At 44.5% G+C, this 13,145-nt stretch overlaps 1 protein-coding gene across 2 annotated transcripts in view; it reads right to left on the reverse strand.

Annotated features, from left to right (window-relative positions):
* Positions 1-4,736: 4,736 nt before the first annotated feature.
* alpk2 (alpha-kinase 2) overlaps positions 4,737-13,145 on the reverse strand; it is a 33,449-nt gene continuing 25,040 nt past the window's right edge. For both annotated transcript variants that reach the window (XM_046305149.1, XM_046305150.1), the window contains 7 exons: positions 8,290-8,417; positions 7,471-7,518; positions 7,007-7,305; positions 6,713-6,801; positions 6,232-6,449; positions 5,994-6,042; positions 4,737-5,875 (listed from right to left, as the gene is read on the reverse strand). In XM_046305149.1, the coding sequence (XP_046161105.1) occupies positions 5,671-5,875; positions 5,994-6,042; positions 6,232-6,449; positions 6,713-6,801; positions 7,007-7,305; positions 7,471-7,518; positions 8,290-8,417 (1,036 nt within the window). In that variant the 3' untranslated portion in view covers positions 4,737-5,670. The remainder of the gene's footprint in view (positions 5,876-5,993; positions 6,043-6,231; positions 6,450-6,712; positions 6,802-7,006; positions 7,306-7,470; positions 7,519-8,289; positions 8,418-13,145) is intronic.

Raw genomic sequence — 13,145 nt, forward strand, 5'->3', positions numbered from 1 at the left:
ACCTGTATATATATTTATATACTACTTCCTACTGTAGTACACCTGTATATATATTTATATACTACATCCTACTGTAGTACACCTGTATATATATTTATATACTACTTCCTACTGTAGTACACCTGTATATATATTTATATACTACTTCCTACTGTAGTACACCTGTATATATATTTATATACTACTTCCTACTGTAGTACACCTGTATATATATTTATATACTACGTCCTACTGTAGTACACCTGTATATATATTTATATACTACTTCCTACTGTAGTACACCTGTATATATATTTATATACTACTTCCTACTGTAGTACACCTGTATATATATTTATATACTACTTCCTACTGTAGTACACCTGTATATATATTTATATACTACTTCCTACTGTAGTACACCTGTATATATATTTATATACTACTTCCTACTGTAGTACACCTGTGCCTTCAGAAAGTATTCAGACCCCTTGACTTTTTCCACGTTTTATTATGTTAAAGCCTTATTCTAAAAAATAAAATCAAAGTGTAATCCTCAGCAATATACACACAATACCCCATAATGACAAAGCGTACACAGGTTTTTATATTTTTTTGCAAATGTATTACAAATAAAGAACAGAAATACCTCATTTAAATCAATTGCACATCGATCGACACACACCTGTCTATATAAGGTCCCACAGATGACAGGAATTTTTCGTAGAGCTCCGAGACAGGATTGTGTCGAGGCACATATCTGTGGAAGGGTACCAAAAAATGCCTGCAGCATTGAAGGTCCACAATAATACAGTGGCCTCCATCATTTTAAAATGGAAGGAGTTTGGAACCACCAAGACTCTTCATAGAGTTGGCCACCCGGCCAAACTGAGCAATCGGGGGAGAAGGGCCTTGGTCAGGGAGTCTGTACTGTTACATGGCAGTCTCACTAGTTATCAGTCTAAATTCATTTTAAGACTGAAATACTATTTGTAGGTGGTCATTTCTACATTGAAACACATCCAACAGCCTATGAAATTCACCAGGGACAAATGTACAATAGATGACTAATCTCTCTCTCCCCCACATCCCAGCTATTCCCTTCCCTCCATCTTTATCCTCCGAAGCTGTGGAGTGTGACAATGGTGTTTGTGTCCTCTGCTATCAAATGCCATTTTCACACTATATAGCTACGGTGAGAAGAGAACAGCGTCACCGCGACCCCGTGCCCTGAGGTCAGTCAAACAGAGACAGTGGCGGGGAAGTAAGGGTCACACCTTACATGGCCATATATCCTGGTTGGTTAACTCAATGCGGTTTGGTTCTCTCTTCACACGCCTTGAATCTTGTTGTTGCTGGTTTGATAGGGGATCGTTGTTGCATGTAATTCCTCCTACCCACCATGGGAAATAAGGTCATAAACTAAATGCAGAGAGCGTATAAAGTTTGTAGTTTGAGTAAAGTTTGGCCGGATGAGATTTTAATATGACTGGTCGTGATTGGTCACATGCTGACTGTAAAATGTAAGTTTTAAAAGCAGATGTGTGATACAGTGGCAAAACAGGAAGCTTCAGATGCTTGCTAACCCCTTTCCTTCTCTGCCTACACGTTACACTGTGTTACTAATGTACAGACATCTTTTAGAGACCAAGATACATGACCCCTTTCCTTCTCTGCCTACACGTTACACTGTGTTACTAATGCACAGACATCTTTTAGAGACCAAGATACATGACCCCTTTCCTTCTCTGCCTACACGTTACACTGTGTTACTAATGTACAGACATATTTTAGAGACCAAGATACACGACCCCTTTCCTTCTCTGCCTACACGTTACACTGTGTTACTAATGCACAGACATCTTTTAGAGACCAAGATACATGACCCCTTTCCTTCTCTGCCTACACGTTACACTGTGTTACTAATGCACAGACATCTTTTAGAGACCAAGATACATGACCCCTTTCCTTCTCTGCCTACACGTTACACTGTGTTACTAATGTACAGACATCTTTTAGAGACCAAGATACATGACCCCTTTCCTTCTCTGCCTACACGTTACACTGTGTTACTAATGCACAGACATCTTTTAGAGACCAAGATACATGACCCCTTTCCTTCTCTGCCTACACGTTACACTGTGTTACTAATGCACAGACATCTTTTAGAGACCAAGATACATGACCCCTTTCCTTCTCTGCCTACACGTTACACTGTGTTACTAATGCACAGACATCTTTTAGAGACCAAGATACATGACCCCTTTCCTTCTCTGCCTACACGTTACACTGTGTTACTAATGCACAGACATCTTTTAGAGACCAAGATACATGACCCATTGTGTTTTCATGTGATGCTGAAGGAAAATAGTATTGCGTCCTCTGTGTTGTCAATGAATCCCAATTAAAACATCTCTCTACTTACATAATGTTGGTCTTTGGTGTCTAGTTTAATGGCTGTAGGACATGGGTTGGTCTTTGGTGTCTAGTTTAATGGCAGTAGGACATGACCTTTCACACTTTGTAAGTTTAAATTCCAATAAAGTTGAGTGTTTCAGTGAGACTCACTTGACAGAAAAACAACACTTCCTGGGACACAAAGAGGGAGCCTACAGTGTTAATGGGGCCAATGTTTTTCAGACAATCAGTCAGGACAATCAATCACGAGGTTGGTGGGACCTGGGGAGGATGGGCTCCTGGTAATGACTGGGGAGGAATCAGTGAAATGGTATCAAATACATTAACCACATGGTTTCCATGGTTTCCAGGTGTTTGATGCCATTCCATTAGCTCCGTTCCAGACATTATTATGAGCCGTCCTCCCCTCAGCAGCCTCCACTGCAGCAGAGGGTGGAGAAGAAAAGCTACAAGTTATGCGCAAGGAAACCATGAATAAAGTCAAGCCAACCTGCCGGTTCCAAGTGGGAAAAAGCATCTGCTTTCTTTTTCAAATAGAAATAACAGCATTCTCCATGCACCTTAATTGATACATTTATAAGACCTAAATAAATTAGTAATCCGTTTGGAGAAGTGGATTGTAAAACCAGCCATATGGAAGCAAACTGAAAATCATATCAACATGAAAATGTATTGTGGCCACGTTGAAATAGGACCAAAATAGCTGTGCCATTCCGATTTTAATTGCGTGCCCTCGTGATTTTCTTGGATGACATTTGGAGACCCAAACTGATGGGCTGAAACTGCCAAGTTGATGTACGCGTTTTAGAATGTTTGGATTATACGGCCGGGTTTTTCTGTTTTATTTTACAATTTGTATCATGTTAAACATTAGCCACTATCGTTAGCCACCATCAGTAATAACCACGTATATTTATTTTTGCATCATTCCATTCCATTTACCTTTCTTTCCTCTGTCACGTCCTTGTGAATTGTTCCTGAGATTCGCTAGTAATATTGGATTATATTAGGCAAACGTTGTGCAATAATTGGGGGCCACGTAACGTAGCCTGTTTGCGTCATTATAGAACTCGCACATAGCAGGTTAAACCTGGAGCCTGGCGCGCGGTTCAAGACGACTGGACCGTTGATGATTAGTGAGAATTAGAATGGATTTTATTGTTCAAACCTTATTGTACACTTTTTTCTAACTTCCAATATTTCATGTATTGAACTTGACTATGACAACTTTCAGGATGAATCAAACCACTGTATTTTTTATTCATTAATATATTCTGTGCATAAAGGCCCTCCAAGCTGTTTTTTAGTTTATTCGTACATAGGCTATTTCCTAACCACCAAATGTGCCTAAATAATCTACAATATCTAAGTATTTTTAAATCTACCAGTTGGTGCTGAAACAGAAACAAATATACATAGATGGCTGTCTTTCATTGATTCCTACAGTATATTCTGTATTTAAAGGGATGGTTTAAGATACATGCACTGAAAACCCCATTGAATAAAAGTTCACGAGAAAATCTGTTGGCCAGCAAGTGGGGGGGTTTTCAGTGGTTGAATGACATTTATTCAGAGCGCGCAAGGTAGCCACACCGGCAGAGGCAACTGAATAAATTAAGTCTGAATACCAAATACTGAGAAGTGTTTAGGAAAAACATACATTTATAAATCGGTATCGGGGCCCTACATGAGTTACATTCACTTGAGTGTGCTGCACCACCAACATCACAAGATAATATCTAACTTATCAAGCATCAAGCAAGGCTCCAGATAAGTATTACACTCTAATAAAAATGGAAAAGGCAATATCCGATTACATATAACCCAATATCCGATTACATATAACCCAATATCCAAATGGTAATGTGGATCATTTGTTTTGTATTGAATCGGAGAGACCGTATGAATGAATACCTCAGCTGGACGATTACTCAGACATTGTTTACTGTCGTCAAGCGCTGAGGTAGCCTAAAAGGCCGGCAGATGGCGATATGGAGTCGTTTAATCTCTGAGGCAGACTGCAGGGGTAGCATAGCTGGAGGCATTCTGGCCGAGCCAAGCACGTCAGACATCAGGCATGAGATGTCAAGAGGAGGAGATCTCAGGGGGCGAAGTGGTGTACTCTCACTCTGACTGGTCCTTCATTATTCTGTCACTGAAACTGTAACTGTGCTGCAGGCTACTACCACATCGCTGCTTATGCTGTACCTTACATGTAACATTATATACTTTTCAGTTTGATACTGTACATCTTAAATATCTGTTATACATCATTTCAAATTATGTCTATTGGCAACCTCTAGTTACCTTACAACAACAAAAGACAATACCATCAAACGCATGTAACACAAATATATAAATATATATTTCCACTCATCATGTACATCATAGAAAATGCATAAAATCTTAGTCCTACGATTTATATAATTTTCTTGCAGTATCTATGTTTTTACACAATAATTATGTTTGACACATTTTCTTAAAACAAATGTTTAAATGTGTCCTCAAAAAGTACCAAAAAATAAAACACACTAAAAGAAAACCAACAAAACACAGAAGAAACGACATAGCCCATAGCTATGCTACCTCGTCAAAGAGAGAAACACTACCGAAGATGCTAGAAACCTATTATCTCTGATTATGCTGCCTCTTCGTTCTGATCTTCACAGCTTCATCACAGCATGAGGAACACATGGTAGAAACCTATTACCTCTGATTATGCTGCCTCTTCGTTCTAATCTTCACAGCTTCATCACAGCATGAGGAACACATGGGAGAAACCTATTACCTCTGATTATGCTGCCTCTTCGTTCTAATCTTCACAGCTTCATCACAGCATGAGGAACACATGGGAGAAACCTATTATCTCTGATTATGCTGCCTCTTCGTTCTAATCTTCACAGCTTCATCACAGCATGAGGAACACATGGGAGAACCTTATTCAACTGAATGAGACAAGCCCATTCATGGTTGACAGCAGCAGATCCTCTCTAGGTAGATGGACTGAAGCGTACTGGCAGACGTCTATAACACTTCAGGACATCTTCAGTACATTTATTCATACAGCCGTACTTCCATAGACCCAACAGTCTCTTTATACACCAGATAGACAACCCTGTATCCGGGGTAACGTTCTAGTGTATTGTAGATCAGGTTTATTCATTGGGCGATATTCCCCAGTATCAAATCTGTTAGGTCTACTATCAGGCCTCCCTTGTAAAATAGACTATTATCTGAATGAGACAATATTCAAATGTAAAGGCCCCCCTCCTATCAGGATTTGCTCTTCAGGGTGGGTCCGATAGCCTTTTTAGTCTTTGTGACAGGTTGAGTTGGCTTGGGTTTAGGGACCACAGTCTTTTTGGGTTTTGGCTGTAAAGACTTGAGTCCAAGGATCTCACAGTACTTGTTGCACAGATGCAAGGCTTTGAACTGATCAATGAATGACGTGGCACAGTTTCCCTTGAACCCCTTGTATCTAGAGAACAAACAAAAAACGAGACATTGCATGTGGTTTGTGGCGGCGTAATGTACAATACACACAGTGGTGATTTAAACCATCAGCTTTTGTATTGTATTTATTTTGCAATACTCACCCTTTCTTACACGTGGCTATTCCAACATCTGTCAATCTCATGCCAACTCCTACAATGAAACGAGAGAAATCAATCAATCATTCAAGTTATTTATAAAACCCTTTTTTATGGCAGCAGTCACACGTGCTTCTACAGTAAATATATGATTTATATTTCTAATCTCCTACTTTCTTTGCACTGCTGTTAAGTACAGTAGCCAGACTGGACCTTGGCTCACTGTGCAGATGCAGTAACCTACCTTGCATGTCAGTGACGAGCAGGTTACCCTCAGTCTTGTGGTAGACCCAGTGCTGGAAAGTACAACACTTCTGTCCTGCCTCTGAGTCATTCCTCTTTAGGTTGATCTCCTTCCCGTCCCGAACAGAGTACTTGACAAACTCCCCCATCAGCTCCTCTTCCAGGGTGGCATACGGGATGTCGTTAGACGGACGGTGGACCAGGTATATTGGTATAATCCTGGACGGACGGACGGACAGACGGGGGAGAAGAAGAAACAGGAAGGTTACTGTTTTGCATGTTTCACTGGAAAAAATGTCATGTTTTTGCTGTAACAGAGAGATTGGAACACAACGTGAGCTGGAGTGAAGTTTAGGGGTTAAATTGAGTGGGACACAAGGACACAACGGCAGGAGAAGAGATGGCATCTAGGAATTGACACTGGGATTTACAGGCCCACACCCCACCAGACGATGATGTGCCAGCGATGACATCATACTCACTCTGGAACCTCTCCGAAGGCATCCTGTGTCTGGGCCACGGCTGTCCAGACCTTGATGTACTCTCTGGCTGTGTTCTGAACGTGGCACTCCTGGAATCACACAATATATACAAATCTGAGCAGTTCTGCTGATGGTTACAACAGGGTTCAGGAAGTGACTGAATTGAAATTAAACTGACCCCAAAACTTGGGTCAGAGTATTACGCAATGTCAAATAGTGAGAGCAACTGTTTTTCTGACCCTAACCGTACCTCTGACCCTGTGTCTGGTGATATCAAGGTAAATAAACCCTCACCTCCACGGCCAGATTATAGTTCTTCTGAACCAACTCCTCGTTGTTCTGCGTCCCGTAGCTGATAGCATTGTGTACCTTGAGCACACAGTGGTGGCCCTGGGTGAAGACAGGCACCATACCGGCCTTGAGCCTGGTCCGGAAGGCCCTTCGGTGCATACCCTCTCCAAAGTGTTCCTTCTCTGTCACCAGACTGGCTGGCTGGTTCTTATCAAAGTACTGCTCTGACAGGAAGTCCTCTTTGAACAACAGACAGGAACATTTCACATCCTCCTCTTCACCTACTAGCTCAGTGGGAGCAGCTGAGGTAGAGAGAGGAACACAGTCATTCAGAAAGAGCCTTTAACATAGCATAACATATTCCGATGCTTCCGCAATGAATGACCTCTGAACTTTTATTACCTAACACCTTGTCTCAGATGTATACTGTATATCAAACTGAAATTCAGCATTAGATCGCTACTCACCTGTGATGTTTTTCTGGGGATTAGCCAGGATGACAATGTCACTCAGCACTATGAAAGAGACAGACAGAAACAGTGGGGGATGTTAACTTCCAAATTATGTTTGTATTTTGCTGTTTTTATTGTGAGAGCCCTGTGGAGTAAGATTTCCAATATATTCATTGCACATGGCAAATAAAACCAGAAATGTTAAACTTGGATGTGAGTATGACGTGTCTTACCCTCATAGGTGAGGAGGTAGTCTAACATGTCTTATCCTCATAGGTAGTCTAACATGTCTTATCCTCATAGGTAGTCTAACATGTCTTATCCTCATAGGTAGTCTAATGTGTCTTATCCTCATAGCTAGTCTAACATGTCTTACCCTCGTAGGTAGTCTAACGTGTCTTATCCTCGTAGGTGAGGAGGTAGTCTAACATGTCTTATCCTCATAGGTAGTCTAACTTGTCTTATCCTCATAGGTAGTCTAACGTGTCTTATCCTCATAGGTAGTCTAACGTGTCTTATCCTTGTAGGTGAGGAGGTAGTCTAACATGTCTTACCCTCATAGGTGAGGAGGTAGTCTAACGTGTCTTATCCTCGTAGGTGAGGAGGTAGTCTAACGTGTCTTATCCTCGTAGGTGAGGAGGTAGTCTAACGTGTCTTATCCTCGTAGGTGAGGAGGTAGTCTAACGTGTCTTATCCTCGTAGGTGAGGAGGTAGTCTAACGTGTCTCATCGTCATAGGTGAGGAGGTAGTCTAATGTGTATTACCCTCGTAGGTGAGGAGGTAGTCTAATGTGTATTACCCTCGTAGGTGAGGAGGTAGTCTAATGTGTATTACCCTCGTAGGTGAGGAGGTAGTCCAGGATGACAGAGCCATGGGAACAGAGGAGACTACAGCGGTACTTCCCTAGATCTTTATTGGAGGCCTTGGTGATGGTGAGACACACTCTGCTCTCATCTCCAGCACTACACAGAGCAGAAAGGAGAGAATAAACCTTGAATCATTATTATGAATTAACATCATCTATTCTTCCTAAGGCTTGTTCTCCAGTGTTTCCCAACCAGGGGTTCTATGAGACCATAGGCTCACGGGTGAAATGCGTATGAGGGGCTACTTCAGGTGTATTCTGTGCAGAGTAAAACTCAGTTGTTGTTAATCGAAAAAGATAGGAAACCCCTGCTCTATTAAACAACCCTGATGAAGGCAGCTTGCGGACAAAACATTGATTCATTAATGAATAATGAAAGTGTTATATTGACAGTGATAAGAGTCTAATAACTGAAAGCTATATTCCTTTAATGTCATGTTTTGTCTTATATTGTCTTGTCATTTTGCTTTTCCCTCTGTTCGTTTTCCCCCTGCTGGTCTTTTTAGGTTCGTTCCCCTTTTTCTCTCTCCCTTCCTCTCTCTCTTCTCTCTATCGTTCCGTTCCTGCTCCCAGCTGTTCCTATTCCCCTAATCAATCATTTAGTCTTCCCACACCTGTTCCCTATCTTTTTCCCTGATTAGAGTCCCTATTTCTCCCCTTGTTTTCCGTTTCTGCCCTGTCGGATCCTTGTCTATTGTTCACCGTGCTGTGTCTGTGTATCGCCCTGTCGTGTCGTGTTTCCCTCAGATGCTGCGTAGTGAGCAGGTGTCTGAGTCTGCTACGGTCAAGTGCCTTCCCGAGGCAACCTGCAGTTCATGATCGAGTCTCCAGTCTGTTCTCGTCATTACGAGTGGAATTGTGCTTTATGATTGTATATTTACTTTACTGGATTAAAGACTCTGTTTTCGCCAAGTCGCTTTTGGGTCCTCATTCACCTGCATAACAGAAGGATCCGACCAAAGAATGGACCCAGCGACTACAGACGCTCGTAACACTGCCGTCGAGATCCAAGGAGCCATGCTCGGCAGACACGAGCAGGAATTGTCTGCTGCTCGCCATGCCGTGGAGAACCTGGCCGCTCAGGTTTCCGACCTCTCTGGACAGTTCCAGAGTCTTCGTCTCGTGCCACCTGTTACTTCCTGGCCTGCCGAGCCTCCGGAACCTAGGGTTAATAACCCACCTTGCTACTCCGGGCAGCCCACGGAGTGCCGCTCCTTTCTCACCCAGTGTGATATTGTGTTCTCTCTCCAACACATACTCTAGAGAGAGAGCTCGGGTTGCTTACGTCATTTCACTCCTTACTGGCCGGGCTCGAGAGTGGGGCACAGCTATCTGGGAGGCAAGGGCTGATTGCTCTAACAATTACCAGAACTTTAAAGAGGAGATGATTCGGGTTTTTGACCGTTCAGTTTTTGGTAGGGAGGCTTCTAGGGCCCTGGCTTCCCTATGCCAAGGTGATCGATCCATAACGGATTACTCTATTGAGTTTCGCACTCTTGCTGCCTCTAGTGAGTGGAACGAGCCGGCGCTGCTCGCTCGTTTTCTGGAGGGACTCCACGCAGTGGTTAAAGATGAGATTCTCTCCCGGGAGGTTCCTTCAAGTGTGGACTCTTTGATTGCTCTCGCCATCCGCATAGAACGACGGGTAGATCTTCGTCACCAGGCTCGTGGTAGAGAGCTCGCGTCAACGGTGTTTCCCTGCTCCGCATCGCAACCATCTCCCTCCTCTGGCTCAGAGACTGAGCCCATGCAGCTGGGAGGTATTCGCATCTCGACTAAGGAGAGGGAACGGAGGATCACCAACCGCCTGTGCCTCTATTGCGGACTTGCTGGACATTTTGTTAATTCATGTCCAGTAAAAGCCAGAGCTCATCAGTAAGCGGAGGGCTACTGGTGAGCGCTACTACTCAGGTCTCTCCATCTAGATCCTGTACTACTTTGTCGGTCCATCTACGCTGGACCGGTTCGGGTGCTACATGCAGTGCCTTGATAGACTCTGGGGCTGAGGGTTGTTTCATGGACGAAGCATGGGCTCGGAAACATGACATTCCTTTCAGAGAGTTAGACAAGCCTACGCCCATGTTCGCCTTAGATGGTAGTCATCTTCCCAGTATCAGATTTGAGACACTACCTTTAACCCTCACAGTATCTGGTAACCACAGTGAGACTATTTCTTTTTTGATTTTTCGTTCACCTTTTACACCTGTTGTTTTGGGTCATCCCTGGCTAGTATGTCATAATCCTTCTATTAATTGGTCTAGTAATTCTATCCTATCCTAGAACGTTTCTTGTCATGTGAAGTGTTTAATGTCTGCCATCCCTCCCGTTTCTTCTGTCCCCACTTCTCAGGAGGAACCTGGCGATTTGACAGGAGTGCCGGAGGAATATCATGATCTGCGCACGGTCTTCAGTCGGTCCCGAGCCAACTCCCTTCCTCCTCACCGGTCGTATGATTGTAGTATTGATCTCCTTCCGGGGACCACTCCTCCTCGGGGTAGACTATACTCTCTGTCGGCTCCCGAACGTAAGGCTCTCGAGGATTATTTGTCTGTGTCTCTTGACGCCGGTACCATAGTGCCTTCTTCCTCTCCGGCCGGGGCGGGGTTTTTTTTTGTTAAGAAGAAGGACGGTACTCTGCGCCCCTGCGTGGATTATCGAGGGCTGAATGACATAACGGTTAAGAATCGTTATCCGCTTCCCCTTATGTCATCAGCCTTCGAGATTCTGCAGGGAGCCAGGTGCTTTACTAAGTTGGACCTTCGTAACGCTTACCATCTCGTGCGCATCAGAGAGGGGGACGAGTGGAAAACGGCGTTTAACACTCCGTTAGGGCATTTTGAGTACCGGGTTCTGCCGTTTGGTCTCGCCAATGCGCCAGCTGTTTTTCAGGCATTAGTTAATGATGTTCTGAGAGACATGCTGAACATCTTTGTTTTTGTCTATCTTGACGATATCCTGATTTTTTCACCGTCACTCGAGATTCATGTTCAGCACGTTCAACGTGTTCTACAGCGCCTTTTAGAGAATTGTCTCTACGTGAAGGCTGAGAAGTGCTCTTTTCATGTCTCCTCCGTTACTTTTCTCGGTTCCGTTATTTCCGCTGAAGGCATTCAGATGGATTCCGCTAAGGTCCAAGCTGTCAGTGATTGGCCCGTTCCAAGGTCACGTGTCGAGTTGCAGCGCTTTCTAGGTTTCGCTAATTTCTATCGGCGTTTCATTCGTAATTTCGGTCAAGTTGCTGCCCCTCTCACAGCTCTTACTTCTGTCAAGACGTGTTTTAAGTGGTCCGGTTCCGCCCAGGGAGCTTTTGATCTTCTAAAAGAACGTTTTACGTCCGCTCCTATCCTCGTTACTCCCGACGTCACTAGACAATTCATTGTCGAGGTTGACGCTTCAGAGGTAGGCGTGGGAGCCATTCTATCCCAGCGCTTCCAGTCTGACGATAAGGTTCATCCTTGCGCTTATTTTTCTCATCGCCTGTCGCCATCTGAACGCAACTATGATGTGGGTAACCGCGAACTGCTCGCCATCCGCTTAGCCCTAGGCGAATGGCGACAGTGGTTGGAGGGGGCGACCGTTCCTTTTGTCGTTTGGACAGACCATAAGAACCTTGAGTACATCCGTTCTGCCAAACGACTTAATGCTCGTCAAGCTCGTTGGGCGTTGTTTTTCGCTCGTTTCGAGTTTGTGATTTCTTACCGTCCGGGTAGCAAGAACACCAAGCCTGATGCCTTATCCCATCTTTTTAGTTCTTCTGTGGCTTCTACTGATCCCGAGGGGATTCTTCCTTATGGGCGTGTTGTCGGGTTGACAGTCTGGGGAATTGAAAGACAGGTTAAGCAAGCACTCACGCACACTGGGACGCCGCGCGCTTGTCCTAGTAACCTTCTTTTCGTTCCTGTTTCCACTCGTTTGGCTGTTCTTCAGTGGGCTCACTCTGCCAAGTTAGCTGGTCATCCCGGTGTTCGAGGCACTCTTGCGTCTATTCGCCAGCGCTTTTGGTGGCCGACTCAGGAGCGTGACACGCGCCGTTTCGTGGCTGCTTGTTCGGACTGCGCGCAGACTAAGTCAGGTAACTCTCCTCCTGCCGGTCGTCTCAGACCGCTCCCCATTCCTTCTCGACCATGGTCTCACATCGCCCTAGACTTCATTACCGGTCTGCCTTTGTCTGCGGGGAAGACTGTGATTCTTACGGTTGTCGATAGGTTCTCTAAGGCGGCACATTTCATTCCCCTCGCTAAACTTCCTTCCGCTAAGGAGACGGCACAAATCATCATCGAGAATGTGTTCAGAATTCATGGCCTCCCGTTAGACGCCGTTTCAGACAGAGGCCCGCAATTCACGTCACAGTTTTGGAGGGATTTCTGTCGTTTGATTGGTGCGTCCGTCAGTCTCTCTTCCGGGTTTCATCCCCAGTCTAACGGTCAAGCAGAGAGGGCCAATCAGACGATTGGTCGCATACTACGCAGCCTTTCTTTCAGAAACCCTGCGTCTTGGGCAGAACAGCTCCCCTGGGCAGAATACGCTCACAACTCGCTTCCTTCGTCTGCTACCGGGTTATCTCCGTTTCAGAGTAGTCTGGGTTACCAGCCTCCTCTGTTCTCATCCCAGCTTGCCGAGTCCAGCGTTCCCTCCGCTCAAGCGTTTGTCCAACGTTGTGAGCGCACCTGGAGGAGGGTGAGGTCTGCACTTTGCCGTTACAGGGCACAGACTGTGAGAGCCGCCAATAAACGTAGGATTAAGAGTCCAAGGTATTGTTGCGGCCAGAGAGTGTGGCTTTCCACTCGCAACCTTCCTCTTACGACAGCTTCTCGTAAGTTGACTC

This window comes from Oncorhynchus gorbuscha, linkage group LG16, assembly GCF_021184085.1.
Source record: "Oncorhynchus gorbuscha isolate QuinsamMale2020 ecotype Even-year linkage group LG16, OgorEven_v1.0, whole genome shotgun sequence".
Taxonomy (NCBI): domain Eukaryota; kingdom Metazoa; phylum Chordata; class Actinopteri; order Salmoniformes; family Salmonidae; genus Oncorhynchus; species Oncorhynchus gorbuscha.